At 44.2% G+C, this 18,902-nt stretch overlaps 2 protein-coding genes across 13 annotated transcripts in view; both read left to right on the forward strand.

The window, feature by feature from the left end:
* EP400 (E1A binding protein p400) overlaps window positions 1-7,284 on the forward strand; it is a 45,929-nt gene extending 38,645 nt beyond the window's left edge. For 6 of the 12 annotated variants that reach the window (XM_053993532.1, XM_053993536.1, XM_053993534.1 and 3 more), the window contains 8 exons: window positions 270-474; window positions 952-1,115; window positions 1,475-1,681; window positions 1,984-2,179; window positions 2,484-2,614; window positions 3,028-3,195; window positions 3,893-3,970; window positions 5,760-7,284. In XM_053993532.1, the coding sequence (XP_053849507.1) occupies window positions 270-474; window positions 952-1,115; window positions 1,475-1,681; window positions 1,984-2,179; window positions 2,484-2,614; window positions 3,028-3,195; window positions 3,893-3,970; window positions 5,760-6,032 (1,422 nt within the window). In that variant the 3' untranslated portion in view covers window positions 6,033-7,284. The remainder of the gene's footprint in view (window positions 1-269; window positions 475-951; window positions 1,116-1,474; window positions 1,682-1,983; window positions 2,180-2,483; window positions 2,615-3,027; window positions 3,196-3,892; window positions 3,971-5,759) is intronic. The other 6 variants (XM_053993533.1, XM_053993543.1, XM_053993542.1 and 3 more) reach the window with 3 other exon arrangements.
* A 1,141-nt stretch (window positions 7,285-8,425) lies between these two features.
* Window positions 8,426-16,220, forward strand: NOC4L (nucleolar complex associated 4 homolog). The gene is made up of 15 exons (XM_053993545.1): window positions 8,426-8,595; window positions 8,682-8,805; window positions 8,895-9,001; window positions 9,266-9,373; window positions 9,502-9,651; window positions 10,105-10,204; window positions 10,456-10,490; window positions 10,594-10,644; window positions 11,187-11,298; window positions 11,928-11,988; window positions 12,527-12,637; window positions 13,876-14,039; window positions 14,423-14,505; window positions 15,257-15,370; window positions 15,677-16,220. The coding sequence occupies exons 1-15, from the start codon at window positions 8,500-8,502 to the stop codon at window positions 15,791-15,793; spliced, it is 1,533 nt and encodes a 510-aa protein (XP_053849520.1). The 5' UTR covers window positions 8,426-8,499; the 3' UTR covers window positions 15,794-16,220.
* Window positions 16,221-18,902: the final 2,682 nt, after the last annotated feature.

The raw sequence follows: 18,902 nt of genomic DNA on the forward strand, positions 1-18,902 counted from the left end.
GACTATGGAAGATAAAGCAAAATATTGAAAGGTACTAAAATAAAATGTCTGTAATGGAGTGAAGGGTTTGGTGATCAGCCTGTTGGAAAAAGATTTAACCACATGCTGATTTTAAGATGCATCCAAACAGATGTGTTGGACAGATTTGGGGCTTTTTTACTTTTGCATTTTTGTGCTTGTTTTTAAAATTGCCTAGAGGGCCAATTCCATTTGCAGAAGGGAAACGTGAGGCGTGGGAGGGGAGCAGTAACGGCTGTGTTCCCTCGCAGACCTCGGGCGGCACCGCCACTGCCCAGGTGGTTCACAGCCAGCCGCGAGCGGCCGCGGCGCCGGCAGCGTCCACCGAGCTGGTGACCATCGCCTCCACCCAGGGCGTGCGCGCCGTGACGTCGGTGACAGCTTCGGCCGTGGTCACCACCAACCTCACGCCTGTGCAGACCCAGACAAGGTCTTTGGTGACCCAGGTCACACCAGGTAATGATCCTGTGTTCAGGGGCTTTTTCCAGTAGTGCATAAGGGGCCTCAAAATTCCTGTAGATCCACCACCACAGCCCCACAGTATTGGAAGTCTGGGATGCGATTAAACAGGGCTGTGATTTTTAACTTGATTTATTGTTGGTGCTCATTTTTCTCTGGTATGTCTGGATAAAGCATGGCAATAGAGAGCTTGGCCCCTAGGCATTGCAATTTAAAAATATTATTAGCAATCTAGCAGTAAAATACTAGAATTGACTGTCTTCACTAAAAGAGCATTCTGAAGAAGGACCCTTGTATTTTATTATCTACTCTGCTTTTACATAATTTTCGTGATAATGTGTTCTTACATGTAGTAAATCCACAAGGTGTGCTGGAGCAGAAAAATAAGCATTTTTCTTCTCAGGTGAAATTCATGAGTTAAACTGAATGTTGAAAAGTATCTGTCATAACATTTTGTTTTTTCTTTATTCACAGCTACACCAACAGTCCAGCTGTCAGGCAAAACCATCACCCCTGCTCACTTCCAGCTTCTGAGGCAACAGCAGCAGCAGGCTGCTCAGGTGCAGGTCCCACAGATCCAGGCTCAGGCACAAGCCCAGTCTCCAGCTCAAATAAAAACTGTAGGGAAATTGTCACAGGTGAGGAACTGCTCATGAAGTAACAACACATTGCTCTCATTACTGCAAACTTCCTTAGCAGTGTGTGTTGTGTCCTGTTTTCTTGGGCTAGAGTGAGATGTATTTCCCTCTTAAATTTCATCCTACTAAAATTTCATGCAGGCAGTGAGTCTGACAGCACTTTCAATAGTAGAGTAGGGCAGGATGGAAAGCACTTACTGTTGCTCACTGGAAGCCATTGTGTAAGAGTTACATTTTAGATACTTGATCTTAGGTCTAGTCTAGTACAGAATGTTTCTCCTTTTAGGCTTTGGATGCATCTCCATTTTTCTCCTGTAATGTAAGCCATTGGAAATGATGGAAGTGTTTGATTTTTGCAGGAGCAGCTGATCAAGTTGCAGAAGCAGAAGCTGCAGCTCCCCCAGCAGCAGGCAGCACAGCAGACACAGCAAGGGGCACAGCAGCAAACAGCACAAGTGCAAGTGCAGCAGCAGCAGCAAACTCAGCAGCTCACTGCTGTGACAGCCCCTCGTCCTGGCGCAGTCCTCACGGGCACTACGGTCACCAACCTGCAAGTGGCACGCCTGGTGAGTTGGCTTTGACTTGGCAAAAACAGTCTCAAACATCTCACTCTTGGCTGGTTTAAGTGAACTGGGCGCTGATGATTCACACTCACAAGTGCCCTTTGCATTGCTCTGGCAGTTCGGAAGGAACTGCTGTAACATAAATAGCTTTACGTTGTACTTACCATTGATACCATCTCTGAATTGTGTCACTGTACAGGAGCCATTACATTTAGAAACATTTACAGCTATCACATTATAATCACCTGTTATATGCAGCAAATCTTTCTGTGCTGGTACAATAATCTTCATTTTTTACTGCTTAGACTCGTGTTCCTGCTTCCCAGCTCCAAGCACAAGGACAGATCCAGGCCCAGACTCCACAAGCAGCCCAGGTTGCTCTGGCAAAGCCTCCAGTGGTGTCTGTTCCAGCTGCTGTTGTGTCATCTGCAGGAGTCACCACACTCCCTGTGACTGTGGCAGGCATTAGTGTTGCCATTGGGCAGCCACAGAAAGCAGCAGGTATGTGAATGCAAGTTGGAAATAGGAAGAATTGTATTTCATAGCAGCCTCTGTAGTATAGACAATTTTTTTCTTGAAGATTGTTGTTGGAACAAAAAATTAGCTTACTCGTGCCCTTAGATAAGAAATTTTCTCCACTGTGAAAATCATGTCTTATTCCCATTAAAATCAGTGGGTTGTTAGTGCTCAAAGCTGTGCAAATGTATGTCTATAAAAGTAGAATCTGTGTGTGCGAGCTGTGATTACTGGGACAAAGCAATCAACTGAAGACTCTTACAGTTCTAATTATTTCTGTAATTTTCAGGAGGCCAGACAGTAGTTGCACAGCCACTGCATGTCCAGCAGCTGCTAAAACTCAAGCACCACCAAGCAGCACAGCAGCAGAAAGCCATCCAGCCCCAGGTTGCACAGGGACAAGCAACTGTGCAGCAAAAGGTACTATTGTCTGCCCTCCCATTAACTTGTGCAATGGTTGTAAAGCTTTGGTTCTGGATGACCAGGACACCCCTAGAGAGTCAGTCAGGATTTCTAGGGATGATCTTAGGTATATCTAGAGAGAACAGGTTCTCAGGTGCTTCATTTTTTCTGTAACGTGGTTGATTGTTTGGTAGTTTTTAATAAGTGTATTGTTGTGTGAGTGTTGTGTGTAAGAGAGAAACTTTAAGTACTTTAATTCTGAATACTTGTGTAAATGCATGAAGGCTTTCATCTAGTGTTCATTTTTTTGTTGCTAATACTGGGAGAATTTTTTTAATAATTAAATGTAATTAATCTTTTTTCCCACATACCTGTTTTTTAAAATACACTTCTCTTTTGTAGTCATTGATGCCTTTTTTTCTCTTGTGCAGATAAATGCTCAACAGGTTACGGTCCAGACCCAACAGCAGACTTCACAGCAGCAAAAAGTAACTTATGCTACACAGCCTGCCATTAAAACACAGTTCTTAACAACTCCAATTTCCCAAACCCAGAAACCAGGTGGAACTCAGCAAGTGCAGGCCCAGATTCAGGTACAGGTAACACAGGTTTGCACCTTAAACTGTACTGGGACTGGAGAATTGTAAAGATGACAGGTGAGGTAGAATTCAGCACCCACTCATTTTAATTCTAGTCACACATTCATTTAAATTGACTTTTCAATAAAATTCACTGGTGCTGCATATGTGGCCTTACAGCAAGTCATAGCTGTGAGCTGCAAGTTCACCTTTCCTCTTTGAAATAAAATAATTGAGTCACTCCTTTTTATTAGGCAAGGGATTCCATAGCGTGTTTACTGAGGAAAATTCAGCCAGAATTGTTCCTGTTTCTGGTGCTGCCTCACAGCCTAATCTCTGGTAGCCTAGAGTAGGTGACAACTCACATACTTTCTTTTCTGCATAACTGAATCAGCCTAACCAAGGAAAAAGAAGGGGGTTAGGAATTGGAATTACTCTTTCAAAAGTATATCCCAGATAATGTAACCTGTTAGAACTCATGTGCTTCCTTCAATTTTCTAGGTAGTTGGGAGGAAATGACTCTCTTGTAGTTAAAATTGAAATAGTTTTCTTCCTCCCCTAGCTAAGTTCTTCTTTTCACTGATCTAAAATGTTTCATAAACATTCATCCTCACGGAAAATGCCAAACTACAACTTACCATGAACAGGCCTTGGTGTTTTGCTGCTATCAGCAGCTTTTTATTTTGATCCAATCTTTCTTTATTTCATATCACTACAGGTTGCAAAACTCCCACAAGTGGTCCAGCAACAGGCTACTGTTGCCAACATTCAACAGATGGTTTCAGTTTCCCAACAGGTAGGTTTTGCTCTTGTCAAATATAGCACTAGAAACGTGATCTTTAGAAAAGCTCATTTTTTTGGAATGTGTGTATTTTTCACGTTATGTGTGGCATAGGTAGTATTTTTGAAGGATATAGCAAGCGCCTTTCTATAAAAATGAGTCTTGAATACTGAATCAGCTGAGGTATATTCTCTGGTCTAAAACTTTCATAGATGTAGCAATGTTTGTTCATCACTGTAGATAAGCTGAAAAACAGATTTTAACAGTGTTTTCTGGAGCTGAAAGGATGTTTAAAAATTGGTTTCTGGTGATGTATAGTCAATACAGCAAATAATTGAACTAATGAGCACCATCTGAGCTTTTCACACAAAAATGAGGACAAATTGAAGGTTACAAGTTGTTTTGTTTCAGTTCATAGAGCTATGCCAAGTGCTCTGTAAAAGGCAGGATGGTGTGGTAGCTGTTCCAAATGGGTGCTGGTAACAGATGGGGCTCGGGCAGGAGAAGCTCAGGTGGTTTGGTTCCCCTTCCCTAACGACCAGGCAGTTGAATTAATTAACACTCTTTAGATCAATGTCATCCAGATCATTAGCAACAGGCCTAACGTAGGCAGTTGGTTGGCAGGAATGATTTAACTTTGGAGGGTGGATGAAGTTCTTGACTTTGGTGCACAAAAATCTGGCCCAGTCAGCTCTTAATCTGCCACAGTTCACGGTGCAGTGTTTTAGTGCAGAATAAAATCTGTGACTGTGTATCTCAAAATGGTGATAAAGTGGTGTAAGCAGTCTGATAACCACCTCAGATGTGAATGCTTCAAGGGCAAAGTAGACAGCAGGAAGTAGAAATCTCATTAGTCAATACAAGTTGAGTTGTCCTCTGTAGTCAGGAAGAGCTCCTAGATCATTTTCAAAAGTCATCAATGGTGGCATAACTCTGTGACTTTGAGTCTGTGGCAAAAAGACAAATATTTTCCCTCCCATCTACACCAGTGACTTCAGTGGCAGTAGATGTAGGCCATGATAAGTATTTTTTAAACTATGGTCTTCATATGGCATTATTTTTATCTGCATTTTTAGTGCTTCCCACTGGAATCCTTTTGGATCATTCAATAGTTAATTTTTCCTCTGGAGAAGTCCTTGTAGCTTTGTATGGGTTCTGCATCTGACAAAGGCAGCTGAAGCTGCTCAGTTTTCATGACCTTGTCCTCTGGAGGTGTTGATTTTTTTTTTCCTCCCTTGTTCTGGGTAGAGCTATGAAAATTAGATGTCTGGATGGAGTTCAAACTATTCTGCCATAAATTGGCAATAGAGACTGGCAGCTGTAGTCTGAAAGGGCAATGGCAGAGACTGGTGGGAAGCCTCAGTGGCTGTATTTATTGTCACAATATGGGTGCACAGTCAGCATTTTAACCTCTTTGGTCCTCTGGCTGTCCCTCTGTTCTTTTCCCTGCTCCTTCACTTCTGCAGTACAGGAATTTTCCTATATTATCTGGAAGGGTTTCTATACCTTTCATCTGCCTTCTGAATGTATCTGAGGGCATGTCCTTGGATTTGCACTGCAGAGACCTGAGTTATAGGCATCTTGGCTCTTAGTTCTGATTTATAAGGCTCTAGAAGATGTGACAGAATGGTGTTTCTCAGTGACACCACAGAGCCTATGTTCCCAGAATCATTGTGTGAGATGTTTGTCAGTTAAGAGAGCAAATACCTAAGGAAGCTGGATTCCTTCTGTAGAGCAGAAAGGTAATGACTGCTCAGTTTAATGCCAAACCATTTTGTAATTGCCTTTTCATCCTGATGTGTAGGTACAAGCTCAGCCCCAAACTGTGACCCTTTCTCAGACGACAGCAGGTCAACAGCAGGTTCAGGTGATCCCTGCAACCACTGCTACCGCTCAGGTCGTGCAGCAGAAGCTGATCCAGCAGCAGGTCGTGACCACAGCATCTCCCCAGGTTCAGGCTCCAGGTGTACAGAACCCAGCCCAGACACCAGCAACACCTGAAGCCCAGAGTCAGCAAGCAAAAGTACAAATGAGGACACCGACTGTCAGATTAAAGGCACCTACTAAACCAAGTTGAACTATTGCAATAACAGAGAAACACAGTGTTTTGTGTTTGCTGAGACAAGTGAGAAGCTACTCCAAACATCCAAATGAAGACAAAACACCTCTGGTCTCTGTTTTTTTTTTTTTTTTTTTTTTTTTTTTTTTTTTGTTTTGTTGGGTTGTTTTTTTTTTTTTTTTGTAGCAGAAGGTTTCTTGCTGGTGAACATTTAAACATGAAAACTCACATGTAACTTCAGTGTATTAGCAACTGTTTAGCACTCAAACTCTGTACAAGATGCATTCTGCCTGTGTTCTCTGTGCTCATTCAAACCAGATAAAGCAAGCATTACTTAGGTTGAAATTCTGCCCAGCTTCTCAAAAGTGAAATGGTGATCTGCCATAAATGTCAGTAAAATCCATCTGTGTTACAATACCACACCTGCCTGTGGGCATGTGCAGCTCCTTGCTGTAGTTCAGTGTGTGCTCAGTACCCACGATGAAGCCCCACAAAGAACCAGGTGTAGTTGGTACAGCACAGTATTTTCCATCTGTACAAAAGCTCTGTGTTGTTCTTCCCTGTGGTAAACGCCCCTGGAAGATCTAACACAGACTTGAAGTGCTCCCTGCAAAGTTTAGCCAATAAATGTGAAAACCTGTAAGTATATGTAATTAAAAAGGAAAAAAAAAAGGTTTCATAGGTTTCATTCTCCATTTTTGTAAGTCTTTTAAAATGTTTGTTAGTAGTTTTTGTGTATAGTTTATTGAATAACCCAACCTGTGTGCCATTCTCATATTTCACTTTAAAATAATGGGTATTTTAGGCATGAGCTGAGTAAATACTGTGTTGATAGTAAATGTGTATTAAAGTGTAGCCCTTTTTTTTTTTTTTTTTTTTTTTTTTTTTGTAAAAGAATTGTTCAGTAGATACAGCTAATCAGATGATCCATAGCTATTTCTCATGGGACTTCTGTCACAAAAAATCTCCAGCTGATAAAATCTAATCTCTCAGTTTCATTCTGCTCTTGCAACATGTTTAAATGTTCAGTACTTTTTACACGGCTTTCAGCTTGGGGGGTGGGGGGCTGGGGGAAGGGGAGAATAGTGAAATTAAATCTAAGACTTAATTCTTCAACTGTGTAAAGAGTAAGATCTAACTTTTGTACTATTCTTTTACTAAAGCTAACGATGAATGTATCTTCAGGTGGGTATTTTGGATGTGAATAGAGCGTGGCCTCTTCCTCCAAATCAGTTTGCCTTATTATGGAGAAAAAAAAAAAAAGCAAAAAGCTGCATAGAACTGTGGGGGGTTTCTTTACTTTTCTTGCATACAGTGAATAACAGACTTTGCAAACAGCACTGAGTGAGGAATCAAAAAGCCCATGGTGGGTTGATGGGATTTATTTTACTTTGGCCATAAAACTGCACAATGTGTAAAATCCAGACAAAATTACAACATTCCTTTTCTGAGATGATTTTAAAATTATTTTTTCATTCTGTGATCTTTTTACTCTTTTAGGAAAGAAGCCTATTTAAGGGCAAGGAAAGCATATATTTTGTTTTTACTTCTGTATGTCCACACTTGTTGGTACCTGGCAATCCACATGGCTTAAACAAGAAAGAATTCTCAGCCAGCTCCTCTGTGTTACTTGGGATAGGTACAGCCAATTCTGTTCAGATCACACATGTAAACATTGGCTCAGGCAGCGTTCCTTACTTTTTTATTTTATACCTCTTTTGTCCTGCATACTTTATTTCTTGGACCCTCAGGTGTACAAATACAAGGGCATTTTGTTTTTTTTTTTAAAGCTGTTTTTGCATGCAGTAGTATTCCCCTGACCCTGCTAACCCCTGGCGTGTGCCATCCCCTAAACTTCACAGCCAGCCATGGAGCTGGCATTGCTGACAGCAGAGTAGTTTAAAATGCAAAGCAGATGCAGTGGTAATGGATAGTGACACTGTGTACAGTATAGCCTCGCTCATCCAAAAATATTGCTTAGTTAGCCCCAGTTTTACTTTTAAGTGTTTAGCTTTTATGATGTGCATGAAAGTCGGGGTGGGGGGGAACAGTTCCAGCAGCGGGAGAGCTGTTGGCTGCGTCGTTGTGCTGGTCTGATTTGGTGTCTAAAGAGGCGATTGTTTCTTGTTTAGGTCAGTTGGTGAAGATAAAAAGTCACTATCTTTTTTTCCTTCTCATTATTTTTTTTTTCTTCCTTTGGATGTGTCTTTCTCCCAAGGAGTGTGTTAGGAAGTCAACCTGTACATAAGTGATGAACATTTGTACTCGACCCAGTAGGATGATAAAGAATAGTGCTGTATCCTACCTGAAGGTGTAATAAAGTGTACATTTTTATACCGCCGCCTCTCCCTGCCTTCTGTACCGGGGCGGGTTACCGGGAGGGGCGGTGTGGGTGCGGGCCGGAGCGATCTCGATCCCGGTCCCGGTCCCCGCCCCGCCTGCGGGCGGAGCGGCCGCGGCTCCTCCTCCGTCCTCCCATGCGAGCATGGCGCGGGAGGCCGCGCTCGCCGCCTGCCTGGAGGCCGTGCTGGGCAGCCGCTCCAGCGCCAACCGCGTCTTCGAGCTCCTGGAGCCGCTGGCGGTGCGGGCCGGGCCGGGCCGGGCGGGGGGAGCGGGCTGAGGGAGGGCAGCGCGGCCGGGCCGCCGCTCTGACACGCGGTTCCCCAGGGCCAGGAGGAGCCGGAGGACATCGTGAGCGCCGCCAGGACCTGCAGCCGGCTGTTCGGGGCGCTGCTGGAGCGGCGGGAGCTGTTCGTGGGGCCGCTGCCCGACCAGGACGCCTCTCTGAGCGGTGAGCACGGAGCGGGGCCCGCGGCGCTGCCCGGGACAGGCGCGGCCCTGCCCGAGCCCAGCCTGTGTGTGTGTGTCTGTCCCTCACAGAGAGCTACAGCGCCGAGGACAAGTACAAGATATGGATGAGGCACCGCTACAGGGACTGCGTGGGCTGCCTGGGTGACCTCATGGGGCACGACGCCTTCCAGGTCAAGGTAGGTCCTGAGCCCGCTGCTGACCCACGGGTTCACGGGGGTCCCGTGAGCTGTCGCTGTATTTCAGTGTGGGAGGGCAGGCAGTGCTGTAAGACAGCACTGATGCTCTGACTCACCTCTGCTCACCAGCAGCGAGCATGCAGCTTTCTCAGGAAATAATCCTTCATTCTTCCTCCTCTTGAAAGTTGCCTCCTTTGGGTTTGACCCCTGGTGTTCTTGTTTGGGTGGGGTTTTTTTGTGATGTTTCTTTCTTTTTTTTTAAAGGAGTTGGCACTCTGCACGCTCATGAAGTTTGTCGAATTGGAGGCACAGTATCCATTGATCAAAATAGAGTGGAAGGGAACTTTAACTTTTCCATGTGACCTTCTTAAGGTAACTGAAAAGTCCCTCCTGTCAGTGACCTGATGGCACATGAACTCATGTGCCCTTAGCCATCTCACTCTGTGTTCCAGTGCTGTGAGAGACTGACTTGTTGCTTTCCTTTCCAAACCCTTTGTTAGGTAGTTGTTGATGGTTTACTTCCCACCACCGAGGATGCCTCACTCCTGATCTCCCGCTTTCAGGAGTACCTGGAGTACGACGACGTGCGGTACTTTGTCATGAAGGCTGTCACTGCCAGCATCGGGCAGGTCACGCAAAAGACAAAGGAGGTAACAAATTGTTACTGATTTTTTTCTTATGTGTGTCAGTATGCCAAGACTGGCTTTACTCTGAAATTGAAAGTATTTCAAGACACTTACTGTTCTTTCTGGTCTAAGCTCTAGCTTCTGTTTTACCCAAATCTTCACAGCTTGAGTGACACAGAGAAAACTTTTAATTCTGTTTACTCTGATGCAGAGGAAGAACCTGTTTCCTTCATTGGATCCACCAGTTTTGTTAAGCCAGAATAAGTACAGAGATAGGTTTCTTGTTGAATAAATAAGTAGTACTTCAGGCTGAGACTGCAACAGAGAATATACCAGTGTGTTGTTTAGTCATCAACATTTTCCCTTTCTCTTTCCTAACGATATTCAGTACTTGGAAACAGGGCAATATTGAAGCCCAGGATCTTGCTATCTGATGTGGAACTTGCTTCATGTTTGTTTATATGCTTTTTTCCTCAGAGGCCGCTGCCTTTTTACCAGCAGAATGTATTTTCCCTCATCTCACCCATTAACATGCCAAACAAAGAGTCTGAGATGGTCAAATTTATGGTCAAGCAAGGTTAGTAAACTCCGCATGATAACTGTGTGTGAAAATGAAAATCAGGTTAAGATTTCTAGTGTGTAAAGAATGTCTGCTTCTTTGATCACTGTGATTCCACATTCCTAAGTCTACAGGGGGGTCTGTTATGGCCTTGTATAAAATACTTCAGCCCAAATTTTTAGAGCATCAAAAGGCTAACTTAAAAAGGGTCATCTTAATTTTTTGAATATCCATTTCAAGTTCAACATCTGGTTTCCCTTTCTTCTTAGATAACCGTGAGGAGTTGAAACTTTCAAAGCTTCAGGTAACTGTTCATTTGGTGCATTAGAACTGAAATTTTGTCTGCTTAAAATAGAGCATTATCTGTACCAGTGTGTTTAACTCACTGTTTGCAATTCTGTTTTAAGGCACACAAACAGGTGTTTGAAAAAATGTGGCTGACTTTTTTGAAGCACAAGGTGAGTGTTACTTCTGCCTATGGTCTGCATTGCTCTTTAAATTTAAGGATTGCTGATCCTTAACAATTGTGTCCAGCCTTGCAGGAAGCTGCTGGTAGGACCCCAGTATGTTTTGAGTGTGGGGTGGGAACAGCCCAGTGACCATTTCTGTTGGATCATTCTGCCAAGAAACATGACTTCATATATGGCCTGCTTTTCCTCCTTACTCTCAGCCTTTTTTCCCTACCTTAAACATCTCTGCCCATAAGGGTGATCTGCAGCATAACAATCTCTGCTCACAAGCTGAAGCTTCCCCAGCCTTTTTCCTGGTGATTTTCCCCATCTGAGTGATGACACTGTTAGTTGTAAGCACCTGCTTCTTGAATGAACTTCGTTGGTGTCACTTGTAAACTCTCCCATTTGGGAACTGCTGCTTCAAGCTGTTCTGTATTTTCCTGGCACATTCCCTTCTGCTTGTGCATTGCCTTTTTGAGCCACAGGTTGCTGCTGCTGTCTGAATTCTCCCTGCAGTGCTTGTTTCTCTGTTGTTTTGTCCTTCACAGCTGCCCACTGGCCTTTACAAAAAGATTCTTGTCATTCTGCACGACTCTGTCCTGCCTTACATGAACGAGCCCACTCTCATGATGGACTTCTTGACAGTGGCCTATGGCATAGGTGAGTGAGAACAGCCTTTTATCCTTTGTGGCACCTCCAGCATGGGGCAGATGGACTTGGAAGCTCTGCTGGGTGCAGAGCCACGACCTGGGTGATGGAATAGGTGTACTCTTGGCTGGGATGGAGCTAAGGAACTAGGGTCATCTCCAGTGTCCCTGAAAGTGAGATGATTTTACCTGTGTTTGTCAATGTCATTGCTCCTTGTGTGTAAGGAAAACCATATTTAAGTCTTTGGGGAAGAGTAGAATACTGGAATGATTTGTTTTCAATATAGAGTTCAGCCAGTGCTGCTGATCCAAACAGGGTCCACAGATTCCTGCAGAAATGTCCTTTCTGATCAGACCTTTGCCTCCCCAGTGTGACTTTGTTGAGGAATTAGAGCAGCACATTTTTGTGTCTCAGTCGCTGAACATTTGTTCTACTAAACTACAGCTTAATCTTTGTAAGAAACTTGGGAGTCTGTGGAAGGCTGTAGATGAAATTGTTTCACTTTTCAACCATCACACTGGCTCTGATTTCAGCTACTGAGTTTTGTTTTCCTTCTGGGAAGATTATATTATAGAAAAAACTTGAAGATTATTTTTTTCTAGTTATTTTTATTGTGTTGATATCTGTCTGTTTTCTTACAGGTGGAGCAATCAGTCTTCTAGCCCTAAATGGGTTGTTTATTTTGATTCATCAGCATAATCTGTAAGTAAAAAGAGTATATTGTTTAAAGGAACATGGGTTTTTGCATTTATGTCTTTATGTACAAGGAATTGAAATGCATTCACCACACCTTCAAGCTTTGAAATTCCCCCATGAGAAAGCCAAACTGCAGAAGAGGCTCAGGCTGTTTGGATGCTGGGCTTTTTTGGCTGTCTGATTTCTTTTACAACTGAACCTAAATAGTCTTTTCTCTAGACTGAGGTAGCTCAGCACTTAAAAATCAATTTCCATTGATCTGATTACAGAGTGAAGCCATGGTCTTTGGTGTCCCTTTCACTGCATCCTGTACCATTTGCAGTCACTGGACATGGCTTCACACCCTGAAGATGGCTGGGCACTGCAAGAGCCATAAATTCACCTTGCAGCTTGTTTTCAGGTGGTGACTGTAGAGGGAAGCCTAAGAGAGCTAAACAGAGCACAGCAGTGCGCTGGGGTGCTCTTAATGAAAGCACAAAAACATTTAGATGCAGTCCCAATGTACACCACTAATGGATGTTGTATTTTTCCTCTTTTTCAACAGGGAGTATCCTGACTTTTACAAGAAGCTGTACAGTCTGTTAGACCCTTCCATCTATCATGTGAAGTACCGAGCTCGCTTTTTCCACCTGACTGATCTGTTTTTGTCTTCATCGTAAGTAGCATCTTTATTATGTATGCTCACATATTTTTCTCCTGCTTTTCTGTTCTTGAACAGTCTCCCACATGTCTGGATTTAATGTATTCAGTGTGCCTGCTGGATTAGATACATTTTTGTGGAGAAAACTGAATCCAAGACTATTATTGTAGTCTTGTGTAATTTTTCATGTGCTATTTTTGAAGATTTGCCTCACAGCCATAGATTTTCAGAAAGGAAGAATTGCAGTTAGTTATCAGAGTTTGAGCTGCAAGCGCTTATGGATGTGTTTTTGATCTCTGTTCCACTTTGGGTGAAAGTGATGAATTTTCTGTCTTGCCTTTGTAAAAATGGAAAAGTAAAATTTGCAGGCTTTTTATAGATTACAAAGCTGTTGATAAATGGATGGCTTTTTGCAGACATAAAGCACTGAAATGTGAAGTGTTTGACAGCCTGTCTTGATGTTGTCAGTTCATTGTACACAGGGAATAAACCGGATAGGCAGCTGGTCATATAGTTGCTGTCATATATTATAAAATAAACCAACAGTAACAGCACCAGGCACTTCATATCCAACCCCTTGTATTCCTGGTGTACTTCGGAGAGAGTGACAAGACCTGTGGGTAACTTTGTTGAGCCTTGCAGGTGTAGTGAAGCCTGAGTGACTAAAAATTGTCATTTTCATCCCAACTCTTCTGACGTGAAGAAGGGGTCTAAATGAGCTGGTTGCTGTTAGAAATTTGCATTTTTACCATTAAAAAAAAAGAATTATGCTGCACATTTACACTACATGGGAGCTTTATGTTCCCATTAACAGCTGCAGTGCTTGGAAATGTTATGTAAATTTAACACCATGGCCTGTGTATTAATTAAACCCACAAAATGACATAAGAAGAATATAATTAAGGTTGCCTGGCCAAACACTCAGTTTATGAAAGGACTGAATAAAGTTTGCCATGAGACTGGCTGTGTACAGGGGCTGTGCTTGGCAATGGTGCCACGTGTCAGGATTGAATCTCACAGTGATCTGAGATTATTCATGCACTGAATGTAAATTCACCCAAAAGTTTGTTCCAGTGAGCACACAACACATTGATGCTTAAAAGCGAGATTCCTAAAGCTTCTCTTTACTCCACAGCCAAAAAAGCCTGACGAGCCCCCTGGTCTGTAATGTGACGTGCTGTTAGGGTGGCTGAGGCTGCTGGCTCTGCTGCCAGGACTGTAACAGGCTGCTCCCTGCTGTCCCCTGTCCCCAGGCACTTGCCAGCGTACCTGGTGGCGGCGTTCATCAAGCGGCTGGCGCGGCTGGCGCTCACGGCCCCTCCCGAGGCTCTGCTCATGATCATTCCCTTCATCTGCAACCTCTTCCGGAGGCACCCCGCCTGCAGGGTGCTGCTGCACAGACCAGGAGGGCCAGCAGGTGAGAGGGCAGTTGTGTTACGCCTTCAAGGCAGCATAAAGAGGAGCATTCCTGTGGAGGAAAAGGGGAGGAATTGCAGTTCTGAGGTTTGGAAGGATCTCTTTGTCCTGTCCCTTGAGTTTGTGAAAGGTCAGCAGGCTCCTGCTGTTAAGTTCAAAGCTATTCCAAGTGCCCTACTTCCTCTGCTCTGTGAAAGTAACATGGTTTTGTAGTGCTGCCAGCAGTGACTCTTGGGTCATGCTGGGATTTGTCTGTTTGTCCCTGGACCAGAAATTACTTGGGAAGGAGCAACTCTGGCTGCAGCACTGCTCTGAGCCTGTGTTCCATTTGGGGTTATGTACATCACATAGAAGGTATTAGCTCTGGATCTCCTATTTCCTTAGACATGTCAGAAGATCCATATATTATGGAGGAGGAGGAGCCATCTGAAAGCAGGGCTTTGCAGAGCTCTCTCTGGGAGATTCAGGTATGTCATCCCAAAATGAGCATCTGGGTCTGGTATGGGTCTCTTCCACCTTTGCTGCTTCCTTGACATGTGTTGGCAGTGGACAGTCCCTCTCACAAGAGTCTGCTTGACATATATCTTGCAAATGAGATGAGTTGTTTTACCCTGCATCATTCTCTATCCTAGCAAAGGATTCCTTACACTGGAGAAATGTATGCTAGTTGGTGGGTGGCATTGAACACACATTTGAACTTGCAGTTTACAGCTGAAACAGACTAAATAACTGCAAATGTACCAAGCTTCTCATTTGCTCTGGAGGGGGAGAGAGGAGCTTGGTGAGCACTGATGGAAGTGAATTGAGTAGAGCCAGGTTAGCCTCTAGAAGTGGATGAGGGGTTTGTGTAGGAGACTGAAGCAGCAAGAAGAATGGTGTGCAGGAGCTGGAGTCCTGGAGAGCTGGAGCTTGGGTGTGACATGGAGGCACTGTGAGGTGGCAAAATTAGGTTATGCAGTGTAGGCATGGCCTATGGATGAGTTTATCTTGAGCTGGATGTGACCATGTGAGAGGAGCCTTTTGACAAGTTTGAAAGATGCCTGAAATGAGGATTTTGTGAAGCTCTGTAGTAGCATGGTACAGTGAACTTGGATCTGATGGAATTTGGTGGTCTCTGGAGATCTGACCACCAAATGGGCAGACTCCTATGTGGGAGTGCAGATGGATGTGTGTTACTCTATACTTCTAGATTATCTCCTATTTGTCTTGCTTTTTCAGTCTCTCCAGAACCATTATCACCCAGATGTGGCCAAGGCAGCTGCTGTCCTGAACCAGTCCCTGTCTGAAATGGAGGATGATATATCAGGACTCCTGGAGCTCTCAGCTTCTGAGGTAATGCTGTTGTGCCTTTGTGAATGACTGGAACCAGAGGAAAGGAGGTTCTGGATGCAGCAGCCATGTCCTGTTCATCTGCCTTGCTGCTGGGGAGGGAACTGCCCTGCCTTGGTTACCCAGAACCAGGGCAAACCAGGAAAATGGTCTGCTAAATAACAGCATGAGCAACAGTGGTGACAGGGCTGGCTTTTTTCTTTGAAGTGTTTATTTGCTGGATGTTTTAAGACTTTAGAGTGTGCAGTGTTATTGGGGTGAGGAGCCTGTACTGAGTTTTGACAATATTTTCTGGTCTTTATTTTGTAGCTTTTTGATAAAGAAGTAAAGAAAAAGGCTGTTGATGTGCCCCTGGAGTTTGAGCAAGTACGAGGTTTGTTTGGGAAGAAAAATGATATTTTTGCAGAGCACTTCAGTTTAGACTGATGCCATCTCTTACCAAAACACACCTGTCAGCAGCTGGATCTTAGGCTCATGCAGAAAGCTCCCATGTGCTCTGCAGCCCTTCCCTGTGAGGAGGGCTGGACTGCTTGAGCTGCAGCCTTCTTCAGTGCCCCTTGCACTGCCCCTGGGTGGACTTTGCTGTGTTTCTCACACTTGCATCCTGCCACCTGGTATTTGGGAGGGATTTTTCCTCGGAGCAAGGCTTTCTGCACTTGTTCATGGCTGGGATCCCAGTCCTTCCCCCAGAAGTGCTGGTGACCAGGGGCTGCATCAACAGACATCTCACTGCTGTTCCATGGGACTGAGGGGAGTTGCATTCTCTGACTGCTGTTACTTTTCAGATGTTTTACTTTTATATGAGAGCTGACGGCCTGTTTGTAATAAATGTCTTCAATACAGAAGTGGAAACGCCTGATGTATTATAATTATATTTTTATATGCATTTTTAAGCTCACCTTCAGGGGGATGTTTATCTTCTTTGTACTCAGCACTCCCACATTCAAGGCATTGAAACTGGCTTGTCTAACAACTCAGAAGATGCTCAGTAGATCCATCTAGGAAATGTTGCTGGTGTTCCTTCCTGTACATCCATCTCATGCACTAAGGTTGCTGGATTCCAAATGCTCATGAGCTTTGGCAGTGAACATAATCCTGGTGCCTGCTGTAGCCAGGGAGGCCAGCTGATGTGCAGTGGGAGGCTAATCCTTGAGTTTTGCTTCAGAATGATAAGCAGCTTGGTGGGGTTTTGCTTGCAGCCTGCATGTGTTTTAGGGGCTCTGGCTAGAGTGTATCCAAGGGCTGATAACTTTTTAACTCCACTGCTACTGGATGCTTTTGTTAATTTTTCATATGCTTCCAGAAGTCATGCACAAATTCCATTTGATGGGGTTCCCCCCAAGGTTTTGAGATAAACTCATTATTAACAGCACAGATGAACTCAGGATTTTTTTAAAACTCATTTTCAACAACTTAATGTTACTTTCTTAGATTTAAACTCTGCTTGCATAATTTGAAATCATATTTTGTGGAAGAGTAAATTACAATCAAGAAAGCAGAGGCCAAGAAATCCAATTTCTGGCAGCCAAGTCTGGTTAAGTCAAGGAAAACTGCAGCTGTCTTGGAGACACTGAAGTGTTACATTTTCTTCATCCAGTTTTTTCATGCTTTCCAAACAGTGGACGTGTCCTCACAGTGTAGAGCTCTACATGTGGGTTTTTTGGTTTTTTTTTTTTTTCCTTTCTGATGCTTTTGAATTCAGATGGGGTGTTTCTGAGGATTGATATTTCTCCTCTTTTTCTTTGGAAGTCTCTTTGTTCTCTGGTGAAAGGGCAATGCTGCCTCCTCCCTGGCCAGCCTGCTTTTCTTTCTTTGACTTCTGGTATCTGGGGTGGGAAGGGAGAATGGTTGAGATGTAATTTTCAACTTGAGAGGCCTCAGTTCAGGTTCACCCAAGCCTTGTATTTCATCACTAAGATGTATCTCCCTTTGTCACGGGGTTTTGTCTGTATGTGTTTGGTAAACATCTTGAAGGGCTCTGCTGTAGCAATGAGAACCACATGGCTCACTTTGAAAGAGGTCAGTGCATCATCTCAGATGAAATTAAGGCCTGTATTTGAAAGAATGAATGTCTGTGTTGAATGGCTTTCTCTGATAGTTTTATTTTATTCAGGTTGGCCCCAGTTATATCTATGTGTAATTGCTGGTGGGCAGTGTCATTCACTTCTGTGATTATATTGACACTCAGGAGTGTTGGGCTCTTTTTGAAAGCACAAATATTACACCACTTGGGCATGGGGCAAATCCATGTCTCAAAGTGCTGGAAATGAGGGAGATTGGTTGTGTTCTTATACATGGACAGGGGGTAAACAGTGTCCTCAGGGCTGTGTGACCTGTGTGCCTGTCTGTCCTTCTGGGGTCTCCTGGCACCAAACTGGGACACCCTGCCCGAGGGGCAGATGGATTTGGTGGGGAATATTGGAAAGCAGCAGCTCCTGCCTTGTGGTGTGCCCCTCTGCTGCCTGTGGGGAAAGCCTTGTATCTGAGACCCTGTGTTTTTCAGGAGGAGGACTGCAAAGGCACCAGCATCTCCAGTGTTCCACCAGCTGTGGATCCCAAGTACCACACTGCAATGAGCAGTGACTGGATTGGAGCAGGATGCAATTCATGTTTTCCAGAGCATTCCCAGAGTGCTGGGAATGTGTGGTGCCCATGTGCTGCCCGTGGCAGCTCCTGCTGACACTGAGGCAGAGGCTCAGGCTGACACAGGGTGTTTCCAGATTCCTCAGCACATTGCAGTACTGAGCTGGAAATGCTGTTAGCGCTTTTACTTGAAGTATCTGCAGCTGACCTGGAGTGACTTAATTATTTTGTGATGATGCCTGGCAGCCCCAGCACAGTCCCACTGTGCTTGGTGCAGACAATCAAACCACAGACAGCCCAGAGGAGCTTACAGCTGAAAGCCTGGGTGCACTTCAGACAAACCTTGAAGGTCTTCCACAGACTCCCCCAGCTCTGATGCTGCACTCACCTGAGCAGCATTTTTAAACCAGCTCTTAGGTGGAGATAGCTTGAAGCCCCTGCCTGTCCTTGGAAAAACGTTCCACCTGGTCTTTCATCAGGGCTTTATCTTTCAACTTTCACCCCTTTCCCCTCAAATAGGAGGCATCAAGAAAAAAAATCAGCGGTTATAAATATTAAAAATTTCATCTGCACAGAGTGAGCAACCCTTATCAGGCTGCACACCTGCTGCTGCTCCTGCTCTACAGGTCTCCACAGACTGTAGATTATAGATGCTTTAATCATGGGATGTATTAACTGGAAGGCCAGATTGAAGTACCAGGCAGCGAGTGCATAAGTCACTCCTGTTATTATTTGGCTTTTATCAGATGTAGGGAGGGGGGAGAGGTCTGTTCTGGGTTTGTTGTGGGTTGTTTTTTTGTTTGTTTTTGTTGTTGTTGTTGTTGTTGTTAGGCTATTTCAGTGAGCATAAAACAAGTCTTATAAAAACATTGACATAACCCTGCAGCCTCCCCACCCCTCACTGCCTCAGTCCCCCACCAGAGGGTAGTGATAAGGTCTCTGACTCGATGGA

This window comes from Vidua macroura, chromosome 18, assembly GCF_024509145.1.
Source record: "Vidua macroura isolate BioBank_ID:100142 chromosome 18, ASM2450914v1, whole genome shotgun sequence".
Lineage (NCBI taxonomy): Eukaryota > Metazoa > Chordata > Aves > Passeriformes > Viduidae > Vidua > Vidua macroura.